General features: G+C 50.6%; 3 protein-coding genes and 1 pseudogene across 3 annotated transcripts; 3 read left to right on the top strand and 1 right to left on the bottom strand.

The window, feature by feature from the left end:
- The first annotated feature begins 7,171 nt into the window (after positions 1 to 7,171).
- On the top strand, positions 7,172 to 7,696 carry LOC136469463 (xyloglucan galactosyltransferase MUR3-like). The gene has a single exon (XM_066467652.1). The coding sequence runs from the start codon at positions 7,172 to 7,174 to the stop codon at positions 7,694 to 7,696; it is 525 nt and encodes a 174-aa protein (XP_066323749.1).
- A 2,872-nt stretch (positions 7,697 to 10,568) lies between these two features.
- Positions 10,569 to 11,915, bottom strand: LOC136469472 (xyloglucan galactosyltransferase KATAMARI1 homolog). The gene is made up of 2 exons (XM_066467659.1): positions 11,859 to 11,915; positions 10,569 to 11,771 (listed from the first exon to the last, which is right to left on the bottom strand). The coding sequence occupies exons 1-2, from the start codon at positions 11,913 to 11,915 to the stop codon at positions 10,851 to 10,853; spliced, it is 978 nt and encodes a 325-aa protein (XP_066323756.1). The 3' UTR covers positions 10,569 to 10,850.
- Positions 11,916 to 12,938: 1,023 nt separating this feature from the next.
- LOC136507991 (uncharacterized) lies at positions 12,939 to 15,331 on the top strand. The gene is made up of 5 exons (XM_066502582.1): positions 12,939 to 13,508; positions 13,593 to 13,680; positions 14,093 to 14,294; positions 14,637 to 14,699; positions 14,812 to 15,331. Exons 1-5 carry the CDS (start codon positions 13,060 to 13,062, stop codon positions 15,009 to 15,011), a joined length of 1,002 nt encoding a protein of 333 aa, XP_066358679.1. The 5' UTR covers positions 12,939 to 13,059; the 3' UTR covers positions 15,012 to 15,331.
- A 52-nt stretch (positions 15,332 to 15,383) lies between these two features.
- Positions 15,384 to 18,235, top strand: LOC136469480 (uncharacterized; annotated as a pseudogene).
- The last annotated feature ends 318 nt before the right edge of the window (positions 18,236 to 18,553 follow it).

The raw sequence follows: 18,553 nt of genomic DNA on the forward strand, positions 1-18,553 counted from the left end.
CTGAGGACGCGAGGGAGGTAGAGATGCCAATTGCACCGGTCGTGTGCCCAAAGTGGGGTAGGCAGGAGGAGGTGCGACCAAGGCATCCCTTATAAATGCAGCGACGGCTTGGACTTTGGAGCCTAAGCTACCAGCCTCCTCTACCATCAAAGGATCCGCTCCCGATGGAGCACCGGTGACGGAGGGGGTACCATCGTCCCCCGTTGGGCTGATGCTGATGGTCACAACGGCTGGCCCCTCGGTTGGGGTTGGGCCCTCCTGGTTCCTTGTCTGACCGGGCGACGATCCGCTCGCGTGGGGAGGAAGCCGACTCCACTAGGCCAGGCGGCTGGACCCGAGCAACTCGGTGTTCACCCTCGATGACCCGACAGAGGAGAAGGACTGGACGAGCGTGCGCTCAGGACTTGAGTCCGTAGTCCACTCTTTGACCGACGCGTTGGGGTGTTGAAGGATGACACGCCCCGGCCGGCCAAGTTTGTCGTGTTTTCACATTTTCTACTTTTGAGCCCTATTTATATAATTCTAACATGATTTTTTTCATAGTCCCTTGCGATGCGCAACTGGGAGAAGTCCTTATTCCTCCATCGTGAGAGGGAGGTCTAGGGGCTTGCTGCCGAAGTGCCACGGCTACAGGAGGAAGTGGCGAGCCTCCAAACCAAGGAACAAGAAGCCCATCAAAACGCCGACAAGGCTGAGGACATGCTCAAGGTTGTGGTCACCAAGGCTAGAGAAGATGCCGCGGAGCTTGGACGACTCCGCTCGGCCCTCGACCTTGCTCGGCGCACGCTCAAAAGCGAGCAAAAGTCAAAGGAAGAAGACGAGGGCCTGGCCACCGCCTTGGCCAGGGATGTTGATGTGCTCCAGAGGGAGAATACGATCCTCGAGGAGCAAGGAAAGGTGAGGCTCTGTTTACCTTTTTTGCTTGACATTTGTAGTTGGTTTTCTGACGCTCTTTGATGTTCGGCTTGGGCAACCCTACAGAGACAACTCTCCAAGGTGCAGGGTCAATTCTAGTCTAAGAGTGACAATCACGATGCCTTGCACGCTGCCATTGGGTTGGTCTTTGATGACCTCGAGGTCTCCTCAGCCATGGGGATGAGCTCACTTGCAGTCCGGGTTACCCAGATGTCGAACCAGGTGTGCGCACATGCAAGGGAGGCCCTGTACACCAGCGTGCATTGTGCGTTCACCATCGCTCGCTCCCACTACGCTAACATCAACCTACCGGTGATTAGTGAGGGCTTCACGCCTAGCTACACTGACGCCGAGCTAGACAAAATTGAGAAGGAAGCGGCTCCCCGATGTAGGATCTAGCAGGGAAGATCGGAGAAGACATCCTGCCCAAGAGTGTTTAGTTAGATAGCTGAGTCCAACATCGGTTTTTTTGTAAAGACTTTTATTATAAACCAGAAATGTTATTTGGCCCTTCTATATATATATATATATATATATATATATATATATATATATATATATAAAGTTCGTTGTGATCCGACCCTTGTTTTATGCTAAGGCATTTAGAAACTTAAGTTACGAGCAACTAAGTAATGATCACACTGGTGAGCAAGCTATGCCGTAGCCATCGAGGCATAGATTTTTTGCATTCTGACCAATTTTACTTATCATTAGTTTTTGGCAACTCTTATTTCTAAGTCTTGTCATGAAAAATAGAAGGGTCGGATGGGGAAAATGTTCCTGAGTAAATGTACTCCTATCAGCCCTCGAGTAAAACCCAACCTTAGGAAATAGCTAGGGTCGTATGTTACTAAAGACCAATCAGATCAGAAGCGACCCCGATAGGAGGTAACATTTTTCAATTTTTGCAGAAACATTACTTAGTTTGATAAGCATATTGAAATCTTTGGAACGGGAAAACTAAGGGTAAAAGCAATGTAGTTGTTCAATGTTCCAGGCATTAGCGATGGCTTTGCCATCATCGGTCTTGAGCTTGTAGGTGCCAGGTCGGAGTACTTCTATGATGATGTACGGTCCTTCCCACGGCGCCGAAAGCTTGTGGCAATTTTTGTTGCTCTGGATACGACGAAGGACTAAATCGCCTACGCCAAAGACGCAACCCCGCACGCGTCGGCTATGGTATCGTCATAGCACCTGCTGGTATTTGGCCGAAAGGAGCAGGGCAATGTCGCGTGCTTTGTCAAGCAGGTCCGAGGCATCTTCCAAAGATGACGTGTTTCCCTGCTCGTTGTAGGCCTTGACCCTTAGCACTCCGTAGTCGAGGTCGGTCGGGAGGATGGCTTCGGAGCCGTAGACCATGAAAAACGGCGTGTAACCGGTTGCCTAGCTACTAGACGTCCTTAGGCTCTAGAGTACCGTGGGAAGCTCGATGACCCATCGTCCACCAAACTTGTTCAACTGGTTGAAGATCCTAGGCTTGAGGCCCTGTAGGACCATGTTGTTTGCATGCTCGACTTGTCCATTCATACGGGGGTGCACCACGACGGCCCAGTCGACACGGATGTGATATTCATCGCAGAATTGGAGAAACTTCTTCCTAGTAAACTGTGTGCTGTTATCCATGATGATGGAGTTCGGGACTCTAAATCGATGGACAATGTCCATGAAGAACAACACGGCCTACTCGGATTTGATCATAGTGATTGGCCGAGCCTCTATCCACTTCGTAAACTTGTCCATGGCGACAAGTAAGTGTGTAAAGCCCCTAGGCACCCTCTAGAGGGCCCCCTACTAGGTCGAGCCCCCAGACCACGTAGGTGAGTTTGTCGAGCGTAGTACTGGCATCCTTTGCAGGTGCGTACGACCTGCTCGGTGTTGGTCACCACGGTTGGCCTGTAAAAACCTCGCTGAAATACGTTTTTGACCAAGGTTCTAGGTACGGCGTGATGTCCGTAGACCCCTCCATGGATGTCTTCTAGTAGGTCCTTCCCCTGCTCAGTGGGGAAGCAATGATGTAGGATTTTGATGTGGTTGCGCTTGTGGAGCTCCCCTTTGATGACGACGAAGGACTTGCCATGACGCGCGAGTCATCAGGCCTCTATCTTGTTGGCAGGGAGCACCTCGTGGAGGAGGCAATCGAGATAAGGTGTTCTCCAGTCGGTCGGAGGGTTAGGCTCCACCACTGGATCTTTGAAGAGTTCCATGACCTCAGGGTTGGATGGAACTAAGGGTTGGTCAGCCCCTGAGCCAAGAACTGACAGCTCATTGCTGGCCTATTCTGGTTCCTCATATCAGATTGAGGGCTTGTGCAGGTCGCTAGCGAAGATGCCGGTAGGGACCGGCTCTTGGCTCGATGCCATTTTCGCTAATGTGTCAGCTGCTTCGTTGAGCCACCTCGGGATATGGCTGAGCTTGAGACCATTGAACTTGTCCTCCAACTGTCGGACCACATGACAATACGAAGCCGTCTTGGCGTTGTGGCAGCTTGACTCCTTCATAACCTGGTCGATGACCAATTGTGAGTCACCTCAGATGTCAAGCCATTGGATGCCCAACTCAATGGTGACGTGCAGGCCATTGATGAGTGCCTCGTACTCAACCACATTATTTGAAACTAGGAAGTGGATGCAAATTGCGTACCTCATGCGCACCCCGAGGGGGGAAACAAAAACTAGCCTGACCCTAGTGCCCTTCTTCATCAGCAATCCATCGAAGTACATCGTCCAGTACTCCTGATCGACCCTTAGTTCCAGCTCTACACGTTCCTGCTCGAGCTAGAGTTGCGCTTCCTCAAGCTCTAGGTATTAGGCCTTCAGCTGCTCCACCCATAGGCGGGGGTGGGGATCCTGCATCCACCTCGACCTTGTCATTGAGGTTGTTCATTGGGGTAGCCTCCTCCTCGTGGATGCTTTCGACGTGTCCCTTGGGGTACCTATCATGAAGCATTCACGAGAGGGATGATGGCTCCCCCTACTGGAGTTAGAGCCAGAGAGCGACTTTGACTCCTCTATAAGGAGGTCATGGAAAGAATCTGTGACGTGTTCGATCACCCCCACGAACTCGTCGTTCACGGAGGATGGAATCAAACGTTGTGCCATAAGGTGGCCAATGGTCTTTGCGGCGTTGCGGAGACCGAACGGGAGCACTGTCGGGGCGCTCCGGATGAGGTATTCTAAGGAGAGTGGCTCTCCCCCGGCAAGTTGCGTCATGACGTTGGCGAATGAGAAGGTGAGGTGACGCAAGTCATCCCAGGATGGTTGGGTCCCAGGAAGACGCTGAACTGACGCTCCAACCTCCCGTAGTCAAAGTCGAGGAGCTAGCTGCTCCTGAGGGCACGATCCTTCGGCGCATGCAGCCGCAGCTCCTCGAGCACCTCGACGATCGCATCAAGACCAGGGGAGTGGAGAGGCTGAACAACGATGGGCACCCACGCCAGCTCTCCCTCCACCATGACGATGAAGTCTAGGTCCTCAAAGCGCACATGTGCGCTCGGGACCCAGCTGATGTCGTGACTACCCATTCGAGGCTTGGTGTTGATGTCGAGACACGTAAAAGCCCCTACCTGGTGCGCTAACTATCGGTGTTTTAAGTAAACACCAACGAGTAAATTTGTATATTGTGCGTCTGGTCTGGAGAAGACACAAGGTTTATACTGGTTCGGGCAGAATATCCCTACGTCCAGTTCTTGGCTGCTGCTTGTATTACTTAGCACTGAAAGTTCGTAGTAGGGGTTACAAATTGGCGAGAGTGGAACTGGTCCCAAGTCTCTAGTGATGTGTTGTTCGTGATGAGGTGCGGTGAACCGATGCTGCGTGATGCACCTGTTTGATGAATCGAACCCCCTTAGTGGGACGCCCTGCTTTCCCTTTTATAGGCCAAGGGAAGGCAAGGGTTACAACCGAAGGGAAGAGGAAAAAGAAAGAGAATTAAGGCTTCTGGAGGTATGTCGTCCTCCTCTTCGTGTGGGTCCTGCTGACCCTGTAGATCGTGGTAGCAACAGCGTTGTACTAGGGTCCTGTTGGCCGCTGCAGCATACGTGCGAGCGTCATGCATCGTTCTTGTCTTCCATCCCATCCGAGCGGACAGAATGGTCAAAGGGGCCCCTGACAGAGGCCATACGGGGGGGCTAGCGGTACAGTGTCAGTCAACTAACGCTGGTTGATTGACGTTGGACGGTGGTCAGGCAAGGAGTTGACAGCACAGTGTTGGCCTGTTGACGGGGTGGGTGACGTGAGTCTCCCAACATGGCCTAATGCGACCGTCGGTCGCATCAGGTCACGTTCGAGACGCGCTCCCGGGCATGCACCTCCATGCCGTAGTGGTTGAAGCGGTTCGGGTTCTACCCTGGGGCCACTGCTTTTGTCCGACAGCAAATCCGATTCCTAGGGAACGGGCAAGGCGGAAATCTCGCCCTGTGGGCCGGGCGAGACGGCATCCGACCCTTGGGGGTCAGATGAGGCGAAGCCCTTCCTGTGGGACCGGACGAGTCGGAACCCACGCCTTGGGGTCGGACGAGGCGGAAACCTCGTCCTCGGAGTTGGACGAGGCGTGGCCCGGCCCTTGGGGCAGACGATGCAGAAACCTCATCCTCGGAGTTGGACGAGGCGTGGCCCGACCCTTGGGGGTCGGACGAGGCGGAAACCTCGTCCTTAGAGTTGGAGCCCACGCCTTGGGGTCGGACGAGGCGGAAACCTCGTCCTCAGATTTGGACGAGGCATGGCCCGGCCCCTGAGGTCGGACGAGGCCGCAGTTGCGTCCTTAACCATCGGATGAGGCGACGTAACGCTCATTAATCTTTTGGCTCGGATACCTGGGTATAGATATCCGACAAATGGGTCACAGCCTGTTCGCTTGATCGTTTCTGTGGCTTATAAGCCGACTGATGCTGTTTTGTTGTGAGAGAAAAACATTATATCATGGCTGATAAACATGGCTGATACGATCAAACGAACATGGTGTATATCTGTCAGAGGTGATGGCTATATAGAAGAACATGATCAGGTGGACACTAATGAATAATGGTCACATCCTCGAGCATTTTATTCAGTAAATGAAAGCAGCAAACGAGGCGCTTGTTAGATTATTGGAGCCACTTCAATTATTTTACTAGATGGTTATGAAGTCATCTGTAGTACTCCCTTCGTTCTAAATTATAAGTTATTTTGATTTTTTTCTATATAGCACCAGCGAGAGCAAGCTCACTCAACACTTGTGCAGGGCAAGGCAAGCAACAGGCACCGAAGGCCTTCTTGGAGTAGGTGGATGGAGCATTGGAGCTCACGCAGCGTTGCAGGTCAATCTTGCAGCGGCAGGCACAAGCGCAGAGATCACCGCGTGCTCCTCGAGCCTCACCCACAGCATGCTGCCAGCGGCATCGCGTTCCCAATGATCAAGTTACGTTGCACGTCTTCTCTGCCCCCGCGCTCGGCGGAACACCTGTTCGCTGTGGCCACCCCGGCCCAGGTTGTCGGTGTTTCAAATACCGATCGCCCCTCTCCGAGCTGCCGCAGCAGCCATCAGCGCCACGGTCCCTGCGGCCTTGGATGAGGCGCTCACATTTTGTTACCCAACCAGCTGCGTGGAATGAAACAGAGCTAGCGAGCTGCTTTCCAAGATCCCTTCGGAAGGAACCTTGATACAATGGCGGCGAAAAGGCTCGGCGGTGGATTCTTGGTCCGCGCCACCGTGTCGAGGACCCCCTCGACGGCGACGTCCACCGCGTCCTTCACAGTCTCCAGCTTCTGTTAGATTGATCTCTCAGCCAATAAGCCCAACAGACTATTGGGCCTTGGTCACGCGCCCTGATGGGGGGCGCCCAACCCTACATGGTTGGTGGGCCCCGTCGCACTGCGCTATATAAAGTGGTGGGGGCCGGCGGCTCGAGGTACGAGGTTCACCGTGAGTCGTAAACCCCACTGACAAACCCTAGACCGATCTGAGAGGGCGCGTAGCCAGCGATGGCAAGCTCCACTGACTTCGCCGTCGTCACTGCCACACCGTCCGTCTGCACTGCATCGACGTTTGTGCCACCTCTACTCCACCCGTCGCTGCCCGTGCGCAGACCTTCATCACCGAACCTGAGATGGCCGGCTCCAGTTCATCCGCGACTCCCTCCGAGGGCTCAGGTTCAGCACCAACACCTCTCTCCTATCTCCCCCTCTGTTCATCCCGTATTCAAAAGGAACAAACCCTAAGATCTACTGCTGGACGATCTAGAGAGTTTAACAGTACGCAGTGCCACACCCCCGCCAACATCATGCGGCTGTTCCAGAAGGCCACCTTCTGCCTGCAACCGCCGGGCGATTCCCCCACGCGACGGTCGATGTTCGACTCGATGGTGGCCGGGTGCATCCCGGTGTTCTTCCACACGGGGTCGGCGTACAAGCAGTATCCGTGGCACCTCCCCAAGGATGACCACCTCAAGTTTTCGGTGTTCATCCCGACCGCGGACGTGAGGCGGCGCAACGTGAGCATCGAGGCCGTGCTCGCGATCCCTCCGGCCACGGTGGCTCGGATGCGGAAGGAGGTGATCAGGCTCATCCCGAGTTTGTTGTACGCCGACCCTAGGTCAAAGCTGGAGACTCTCAAGGATGCGGTCGACGTCGCCGTCAATGGGATCCTCGACACGGTGGCGCGGATCAAGAACGGCGAGGATGTCAACTGTGGCGGGCCAGTGGACAAGGATCCGCCGAACCTTTTCGCCTCGACGGCATCAAGGTTCTTTCCGGAGGGATATGGCAAGCTAGCTCTGTTTCATTCTGGCAGTCACGCATCTGAGTAAGCTGATCATATGCGGGCGCCTTATGCATGGGGAGCGTAGCGCTAGGGGCGGGCAATCAATATTCGAATTGCGGAAAAGTAGCACAGACGTCGCTGCTGTGTTAGTGGTTGTAATTTTTGTTTTTTTGTTTTTATTCGTCTAATAAAAATCGCAAAGCTCTTGCCGTCTTTCTAAAAAAATTAGGGAGCGGTCATTGAACTTGGTAAAGAGTGTCATTTCAGTCCTCTAGCTTAGAAATTATTATTTTGTAGGATTTCTAAATTTAGACCAAGTGTCATTTAGGTCAACAACTTTAAAAGTATTATCATTAGGTCCCTAGACTTGGCTGCTGGTGTCATCGGAGCATAGTTATTAGGACCGGACTGGACCGGCGATCGGACCGCTAAAAGACTGAACCAAAGCCTGAACGGTCCGGTTCACTCAAAAGACCGTCTGTGCAATCGAGCCGGTACAAACCGGTTGAACCAGCCAGTTATTTGTGGAACCGTTGAACCGGCCGACAATGGCCGGTTTGCAATGGTGAATGGAACCGGGGCGGTTTGAATGCAACCGGCCGGTTCACCGGTTCCATAAAAAAATGGCCAATTCAACCGGTTTTTATCGGTTTGATTACACGAACGGTCTTTTAAATGAACCGAACCGGTTTAGGCTCTAGTTCGATCTTTTAGCGGTCCAACCGCCGGTCCGGTCCTAATAACTATGGTCTAAATGGGTCATGACCTGCTTCCTGCTTTAACGTGGCATGCCACCGTGTGTTGATGTAGACCTATCATGAGGGGTCCACATGCTAGATTCATATTTCATCCATCTTAAATCAAAACTAAGTCAAACTATTTTAAATTTGACTAACTTCATAGAAAATATCGTCACTAGATATTTATGACACCAAATTAGTATCACTAGATACAGTACGAAAACACCTCCCACTATGCGTCAATCCGTCCCACACATAGGGTTGCGATCCGTACTATTTAGGGTCTGTTTGGTAGAGCTCCGGCTCCAGCGAAAACTGCTCTAGCTGTGACTTCATCTGAGGAGCAGATTCACTTTGGAAGTCGAATCTGTTTTTTTACCATTTGGCAAAACAACTTCTCTTTCTGATGGAATGAGATGAAAGGTCCAAAATACCTTTTTTCTTTTTTCTCTCCTTTTATTTCTTTTTATTTCTTTTATTCTTTCTCTCCCTGTATCACTGATGCACGCAGAGCCGCACAAAGATGAAATGTCTCTATTACCTTTTTTTTCTTTTTTTTCTATTTTTCTATTCTCTTTTCTCTTCTTTTCTTTTCTTTTTTTTTTCTTTCCCAACCTTATCTACTCACGTGGCCGCGTACGCACCCCATCTCCTTCAACCTCCGGTCTGTGCCTCTGTGGACGCCTCGCAAGTTCGCCACTACGCCATCGGTGCCGCACTTCCACCCCGCCCTCCCAGCCACTCCGTCGCTTGCACGCCCGGCAGCCCGGCAGCCCTGCGTCAGCCTGGCAACCTGCCTCCCAGCCACTCTGACGGACCCGCGCTGCCCGCCCCGACGGCCTCGCGCGCAGAGCTCCGGCAACTTCGCGCCCGTGCGGTGGCGGCGGCGGCCGCGCGTGCCCGCGCGCGCCCGCACGGCTCGGTGGGGGCAAATCCGCCCATGCCCCGTGTTGGGCCCACGGCAACAGGGGCGGAGCCGGGCGAAGCTCGTTTTTCCGGCTCCTGTTCTCTCTCTCCTCTCCTCTTAGCGGGTTTCCCGCGGCTCCCGACGCGGAGCGGATCCATTTTCTAGCGTTTGGTTGGTGAAGCTGCGGAAGTGCTCCCGGAGCTGGTCGAGGAGCCATACCAAACGGCCCCTCAACATGAGGGGATGGGAGAGCCAAATGTGCTATCAATACCTATCTCCCATTCCATCACTGGATTCACTGCACATCACTTTAGATTGTACGTCAACATGTCCTTAGACTACCCACAGCGTTGATTTTCACCGATGCCTCGAAGAATATTCAACTTTTTTAAAAAACAAAAGAATATCCGTATCATCTTTCTTCCCAAGACTCGAGGTTTACCATTGCAACACTTCAAAAAAATCAGGTATGGAGGCTTCTACTCTTCTAGCAGATGTTTGGCTGAGTTAAAAATTTGTGACAATAGACAAGAAGAGACAGCAGAGGGAATGAATGCTTTCAATATTTAGTGGGACCCACTCAAAGATGAGGAAGACTATGTTTATACACTTCAGCTTTTAAAAAAAAGGAACCGGTGCTGGTTTAATTTGATGTTTCAAGCTTCCATGCTCCATGCACGTGTTGTGTGTAGGAAAATGGAGCAAAGGCTACTTGATGGAACAATAGCAACTCCTTTGTAATATTGCGCCGTGAGTGGTGTCCTTTTAGTGCGTTCTGTGCAATAGCCCTGCAAGTGCGTGGACAGCCCAATTAGGTATGTCTTCCATTTTTCATAGTCATAGCAATTCTCTTCTTTCTTGGAAGTAGTTTAAATGTTAAAAGTTCAAGTAATTGACGTGCTGCTTATCAAGTTAAAATTTTCACCTTTCATATAATGCCCATGTTCAGATTACTTTACAAATCTTTTAGCAATTCCAAATGGAACGTTACACAAAATATTGGAAATCTATCTTTCTTTCTTTTTTGCCGCAAGTGGAAATCTATCGTATCGGCATACTGATGATCCACCCTGTTTTTCAGTACTGCTTCAGCAGTACTTTTAAGTGAAGGAACAGTATTTTTCTCTCACGACAAATCAGCATCAACAGCAGCCAAATTTCAGCGAAACTAACAGGGCCATATCAATATGAGATATAGCTGTGTTCTTTACAAATTCTTGCAATCTTCAACTTGCAGAAATGATTTCATTGTATAATCCATCTGATGCCTTGTTCGGTGGTTGTCAAAATCAAACGGATTGAAGGATTGGAGGGGGTTGAGAAGGATTTTGACTTCTAGGGGATTTAATACCCCGCCATCCCTCCCAATCCCCTTGGTTTAACGAACAGATGGTCTGATGGATTTAGAAAACTCATGGAGTTGCTCCGGCTATCACTAGGGCTGCACCTGTTTTTCTAGATGAAACAACTAAAAGCTGTGCCAAAGCGGATCACTGCTACCACACGAAGATATATACTACTGTAAAAACACAGATCCCTTCGCCGGTTCAAAATTACCGATGCTGGTCAACTGCTCGCACCGATCCATTCGGCGCGATCCTTGATGCTGTCGCGGCGAAAAGGTTCGGTGGATCCGTGTCCACCGGCCCGCCACAATTGACTTGCTCGCCGTTCTTGATCCGCGCCACCGTGTCTAGGATCCCGTCAATGGCGACGTCGACCGCGTCCTTGATCGTCTCCAGCTTGGACCTGGAGTCGGCGTACAACAAAGTCGGGATGAGCATGATCACCTCCTCCCGCATCCGCTCCACCGTGGCCGGAGGGATCGCCCGGAGCACGGCCTCGATGCTCACGTTGCGCCGCCTCACGTCGGCGTCCGGGATGAACACCGAGTACTTGAGGTGGTCGTCCTTGGGGAGGTGCCACGGGTACTGCTTGTACGCCGACGCCGCGTGGAAGAACACCGGGATGCAGCCGGCCACCATCGAGTCGAATACCGACCGTCGCGTGTGGGAGTAGTAGTCGTCGCCGCCAGGTGGTTGCAGGTAGAAGGTGGCCTTCTGGAATAGACGCATAATGTCGGCGGTGCTGTGGCACTGGGCACTGCCGGAGCTGCGCGCGCACCCCGGCATGGCGCAGGCGCTGGACGCCTTGCACTGCGCGATCACGCGTTCCCGGACCTGGATCCTCGGCGGAACGTCCGGGCGCGGCGCGCCCACGAACGCCATGAGCCACGTCCGGTGCTGGCCGCGCACCCTGTCCTGCCACCGGAGCACGTCGGCGTCCGACCTGGGGTGGAAGTAGGTCGGGTACGGCACCGAGAAGTCGCTGCCGTGTTCCAGCGTGGACTCCAGCACGAGCAGAGACATGTTTCGGCCGGCCGGCTTGAGGAGGAGGCCGTTGCCCCGGTCAGGGTTCGCGTCGCCGCCGCCGCCGCCGCTCCTCCGGAAGTCCCACCCTGTTCGGCCGGCGACCTGGGGTGGAAGTAGGTCGGCTAGTGCTTTTTAGGTGTGAGGTCCACCATCTACATGTCTGTTGAGATCTCACCCAATATTCTATGCCGTAGCAGCCGAACCGTGTTTGGAGTTCGCTTTTGAATCTGATGCTCCAATGTGCATGGTTCGGTTTCAGCTGCCCTTGGTTCGCTTCTGGCCCAACACTGGAGCTACGCTAACAGTGCAACGGACAGAGTGATTTGTCGGTGGTGAGGGAGATGAAGGCTAATAAGTCCTTTCAGAGGCGCACACAAGTGTACGGCATGTGGACGGCTTGAATTGACAGGATAAAAAAGTTGGGACGGAAGATCAACAGTAGTGCCTTATTTTTATTTCGTTTTTTCCTTCTCCTCTTACTCAGCTTCGTTTTGTTTTTACTTCTCTATACGGTGGTTGGGTCTAGTAGAGTTGAGTCTGGGCTCGTAAAAAAGTTGTAACACCTCTTTTTTTTTTCTTTCTATCGTCTAATAAAAATCCGGCAAAAGTTTTTTCCCGCCTTTCGAAAAAAAAAAGTTGGGACAGAAGGAAGCCAACCTATTATCTTAATAAAAGGTAGACTAAAAGTTAGGGGAAGGTTAAAAGCTGTTAGAAACAATAATTATAAAACCTTAGATGATAAGCCTCTATGCAGAGTGAAGATATAGGAGGTTTGCACATTATCAACTACAAAAGCGTTTCGAAGTTTTTACCACGGCTAAAAAAAGACATCAAGCATGCACTCTCGTGTTTTCCACAATGATTGCTTTTGGAAATCACAGGAAATATCTAATCCATTGTGAGAAGCATTCCAAAATAGTCACTTTCATTTTTCTCGTGAGCCGCCTGCCGGTAATGTGAGTGCTTACTGCTTAGTGCCGTATTTCAGGCTTTGATCAATAGCGAGTGCACAGAAAAAATTGGTAGCACCTGTGAATATGATTGCTACTCAAATCAGTAAAGCAGAAAAAATTACTGCTTAGTTTCTGCTAGTGGGCAACGCCTTGGCACGTTTCAGTGTGTGGTGATCCCTTCACCCCTTCCCAAAAATTGCAAGAGCATTTGACAACGAACGTAATTACGTTACTGTATTATTACTTGTACTCTACTAACAGCAACTAACGCGGCCCAGTAGTAACCTCCAGTTCTCCGCTTGGGACAAAAAGGAACAATCTATTGCTGTCGTGTCGTGTTCCGTTAATCGAGACGGACAAGGAAGCCGCCACGCTTGGCAGTTCGCACAGGAGTCACGCAGCGGCGAGATCCACCGGGGTATAGCTAGGAGCAGCGGATGCGCACCGGCCTAGCCCTAACCCTAGCCACAGCCGATCGGATCGGAGCAGCCATGGCCACGTTCACGGAGACGGAGATTACTCCCCTCTTCGTAGTCGTGCCAGCGCCGGATGCCATTGGCCCCCGCGCCGCCGCCGTCGCCGTCGCCGCGGCGTCTTCAGTCGTGCCAGCGCCGGATGCCATGGACCCGCACGCCGCCGCCCTCGCCGCGGCGTCCGTGAAGATGGAGGAGTTCCGCCGCAACATGCTCGACTACACCGAGAAGATGACCAGCCTTGGATTGATACCCTCGCGGCCACCACCCAAGCGGTGGTTCCCGGGCCTCGCTGGGTGGTTCTCGCGCCTCGCGCGGCTGTGGCGCCTATTCTTGGTTCGAATAAATCCCAACTTCATCCGCATCCGCCCCAATCAGCCGATGGATTTCGAAGATATCGACATTCTTCAACGGTAACCCCTCGTTCCACCGCCCTCCATCTGAATCCTGTTTTCGATTTCGCTTGTGTTCTTCAATGTCGTTCTCTTCTATTGAAGACGAGGATTGCCGGGCTGCTTCGAGAAATTAGCTATGGATCGCCAGCTTGTCAAGGATTGCCTGGACCACTACAACCGTGAGCATCCGGTTCGTGCCTTGCCTAACCCTACTCTGCATATGCATCGCGTGCACGGATCATTAAATGTGTCAATGTACGATAAACTGCCGCTCTGAATTTGGTTTATACTCCCTCCATTCCAAATTATAAGGCATTTTGGCTTTTCTGGACACATAAAACTTTGTTATGTACTTGGATATACACTATATCTTGATACATAGCAAAAACAATGTATCTAGAAAAGCCAAAACATCTTATCTTATAATTTTGAAAGGAGAGAGGGAGTACCATAGTAATTGTTTCAGTTTGACACACGGAAACCAGTTAGTGGATCTTCGAGGGAATTTACTTCCTATCTGTATACTTGCGTTTTTTCCCCTTTTATCTTGGTATATACACTTGCTCCTTACTCCGTGAATGATTGGATTGGTTTTGAGTCAGGGCAATGACTATGAGCCTGTTCTTGGCAACGTGTCCCGGAATTCCCATTTGCACAATGGCATTTGCTGGACCCATGGGAACTTCGTGGCTCGGAAGAAGGGCTCTGGTGTCTTCTCGTTCCTTGCTGCTCCACGGTCTGTCTTCTTCTACGAGCTTGCTTACATGAATGGTTTCCGTGGAGTTGTTACATGCACCCCCGTAGGTATGGTCTACTTCTCTATAGCTCGATGCATCTTCTCTTCTAGTTTCTCGTATGTATTCGCTGGAAGATCATGCATCTCGTTTGCTAGTGCCAAGTGTAGGTAAAAACTGGGAAATACCATAGCACCCTCCCGCGTTTGCAGAAAAAGGCTACCGCTGAATGCCCCGGTTCCACCTTTGTGCATATTTTAGGACCCGTGCTATCATAGGTCATGAATGAATATGATGATGCATTTGACAGTTATAGTCTGTATGGTGTATTTATTTGGTATATATAAACCTCATTAGTGACATTCTAATGCTTTCTGTATAAATTAATTTTTGCTGATCCTTCTGTTTTCAGAGGAACCAGCCTACAGTGTCTTGGGTTACCCTCTTTGGTGGGCTACACGTACTAGTGGCAAATGTATGAACCCCGCCCCTCCCTCCCCTCCCCATCCTCTCACACACCAGAGACCTCAGGATCGTTCACTATACTCATTTTTAGATATTGCTTGCCTTCCTGTGTTTTCTTGCAGTGGATTCCTTTTGCAAGACATGCTACTGTCGATTTGGTATTCCACGTCCTGGCGTACAGAAGATATTTGCTTGTGGACATAACAATATGGCAGAAATCTGTGAAATGTGCTATTGTCGCTCCCATGCGCTGCATCCGGACCCTGGAGAATTTGCGTTTGGCTATCACCATCCTTACCACCCCTACCCTAATAAGCACTGATATTACCGATCGCAGTGGATGGGGAACTGGCTTCTTAGCTTGCTACTTATTTGGTACTTAAGATGGACTTGTCGGTATTCTCTTGTATATTTGGGTTGCTGGTTGGAATGACTGTGTGTTCAAGGAACTTATTGTGATGGCCGCTTTCCATATACTGAGTTACTTCAAAGCTATATAAATTTGCCAAGTTTCTATGTAACTTGGAAAACCGTTTGTATGCTTCTGCTGGAGACGTGGAAAGACGTTAACCTTTTACACCTGTGGGGAGGAGATTGTCGCTGCAGCTCTCAGCTAATTGAAGAAAATAGAATGCTGTTTGTTTTGAAATTATTGCAGAACTGTTACAGTCACTACGTTTGCACTCCTCCTGTGATGTGTATACAGTGTGATCAGATCCCTAGTTTCTTGTAAGTTGTAGCCATCCTTATTCCTTTCTGTTCTTGCCCTTTTTGGTCTGAATGATGCATATGGTGATATAGTCGATGCGTCAGCATAGATATCGCCAGCCAAGCTCTTCTTGGATCCAACAACATCTAGCGTCAGCTGCCACCCTTCTAGAGGCACACACAAGTGTACGGCCTGTGGTCTGTGGAGTGCTTGCACAGTTGCACTGTATTTCCGACGAACTGATGAACTGGCCGACGTGGCGACGTATGTATACGTAATAAACAGCAGAAACTTGATGTTTATTTTCTGCTCCGTTTTGCTAGTTTTACCTTAGGAGATCGTTGACGGACAGTTTATTTTGGCCTAGGAGACGATGTACGTTTTTTTAGAGCAAGCTGCATAGGAGATGATGCTATGTGCTGCATTCGTACAGTGCACATGGTGCTCTCGCATTATGTTTTCACAATACTCTTGTGTAATCGATCGAAGACTTCTACGGTTTACTATGTATATACTACGAGCAGGACAGAGGCCCACGGCCCAATTGGCCTTGATCTTCTTCGCTACAGTAGAGACCGGGCAAAAAGGAGATCGTCGCCGATTCCAGTTCTTCCCGCCGGTGAGCTCCTCGATTCCCTCACCTCCAGGGGTCTTCTTGGCCTCGTGTGGATGAGGGATCGAGGATCTTAACCGTGCGGTGTATATAGGCCTTAGGATAGCTTTTAACCTAGAATAAAAGCATTGAAGACTTTTATGATTTCTACTGTTGCTTCAAGTGCTGCTTGGAATGAGTTGGAGGCTTTCTTACTTGAAAACATTTTCCATCCCCATTTCCTTTGCTTGGAAATTATTACAGAGCTATGGTGTTTCTTCATGCGTTATGCTGAAACTGAGACTTCAATTAATTTACTTAATCAAGTCTTCCTTCTATTAAAGACTGTTGCATCACCAGAGGATGTTCTTGCACCTCTCAGTGCTTTGCGGAAAGTTGCACGTTCATTGTGCATCATCTTGAGCTATGCATCTTCTGCAACTGTTGATCAAATATATACTAGTGTGCTGAATGGTGAAAACTCTTCCAAGTCTTCAATCTTACACTTAGCATTGCTGATGGAAGGATTTCCTTTGGGTTCATTGTCTGATGGTACAAAGCAACTTGCTGTGAAGAAAATGTTTACCTCTTTTGCTGGCTATCTGGAGAGCTACTCCAAGAACCATCGAGTAATCAATGTGCCAACTTCTAGCTTGGGTGTGATAGGACTTCCTGTGCATGCTCTAGCCTCTACATTGCAGCATTGGTGAGTCTATTCTCTAACTACCAGTATTATTCACTCTGATGATGATGGCTGTCTTACACACTCCTTACTTTTTTTTGGCAGCGTAAGAAAGGATGATAGTATTGTAGATGAGAAGAGCATCACTGCTATGTTTAAGTTCACCATCTCTCTCATAAAAGATGTATAGAACTGCACCAGATAGCAGTACGGATAACCTCGCCAAGCACATTAGTTCCATGTTGGTTATTATCTCAAACACAAGGCATCTTTGCGCATTCAGTGAGATGGAGCAGTTGACTCTGCAGTTGCGCACTCTGTTCTTGTCCACTTCTGATAAATCAAATGCAGTGCTGTCTCAGTGCAAACCGTCGATGACTTCCTTTATGTCAACTCTCGGTCACTTGAACATTACCGAAGATGATGCTAACGAACTTTGTTCTGCAATATGTGATCTGTATCATCTCCTGCTGAAGGAACGGCATTGGGCACTCATGCACCTCTCAATGGATTCCTTTGGGTACTTTGCTGCCCGCACATCCTTTACACAGCTCTGGAGATCTGTTCCTGGAGATGCCGCCCTTTCGTACAATGCAAGCACAGGGACGAGCATAGATGAAAACGGATTCATGCTGGGGTTGAGAGCTTATCTTCAGAAAGAGGTTGCCTTGCACACTGATAAATGGTCTGAAGAGCAAATTCGGCTCCTGGTTTCAGAGGGGAGAGCGCTGAAGAAGCTGGTTGAGGCTTATTGTGAAATTCCAGTTGTCTCTGAGCCTGAGAAGGCGCCCATCGCAAAGGATGCCAGCACGAAGAAGAGGAAGATGCCAGATGGTATCTGTGAAGGGATGGCGATGCTGCAGAACGGTCTCAAGGTAATGCGAGGCGCCTTTGATGAAGCGGACTTTGCTGAGCTGAAGCATAGGTTTGCTGCACACTTGTCTCGCCTCGAGGATGCAGTTTCCCAATTTGCTCGCTTATCCGATGAAATCTGATATGGTGTACGGTAAGCGTGCAGGCCTCAGATGGCATTCGTAGCCGCGCTGTAAAAGTGAACCCTCAGATGGTGTACTGCCCCTTTATTTAACTGTTCAGGAATCGGGGGTCAGTTTTCCTTTGGCCTCCCGTATGATTGATTACACAAATGCAGCAAGCATCAGAGCATCTAGACCAAACTGCAAAAGAGCGTTTATTCTAGTACAGTTCAGGATCATAACACAGCTGCTTTCTCACATGGTAAACTCCAGAGTCATCAGATTGTGAGAAACAGTACAGGTTCTCAGGTCATCTCCGCGCCGGCGCTTGCGTGGCGAGAGGCTCAGCGCAACGTCGGCCTGAGGACTTGTGGCCGCCCGGGCGGTGGCCTTGTGGCTTGTTGGCTTGTGGGGGCAAAAATGCAAGAAAATGGATGTGAGAATCCAAACGTTCACTGGTTTTCGTGATATACAACGCTCCTTATAGGGCATCGCGGGATCACTACTCGCTCCCTCGCGAGCCCAACTCCCTAGCAAGTCCACGATATATAACGCTCTTTATAGGGCGTCTATCCATCTGGACAGATCCTGCACTCGCCCATGCTGCCCCCGCCCGCGTCGCCTGCTCGCGGGACGGACCCGTCCTCGTTCGCGCCGCGCATGACAAGCCTGACGCACTAGGTGCTCGCTCTTAGACTCGCGCTTCCTGTCGCAGCCGTGCTCCATCCGCCTGTCCCTGCCGAGGTCCATGCCACCGACGAGCTCTACACCGGTGACCTCAGTGACACTCCGCGGCTTCGAGCTCCGCGTCGACGAGTCTGTCCAAGCAGCAATTAGATGCTACGCTGAAAGCGCATGTTGCAATAGTATGTTTCAAGTATTTCAGATGTTTTCAAGGTTTGTTGCA

The sequence above is a fragment of the Miscanthus floridulus genome, chromosome 1 (genome assembly GCF_019320115.1).
Source record: "Miscanthus floridulus cultivar M001 chromosome 1, ASM1932011v1, whole genome shotgun sequence".
Taxonomy (NCBI): domain Eukaryota; kingdom Viridiplantae; phylum Streptophyta; class Magnoliopsida; order Poales; family Poaceae; genus Miscanthus; species Miscanthus floridulus.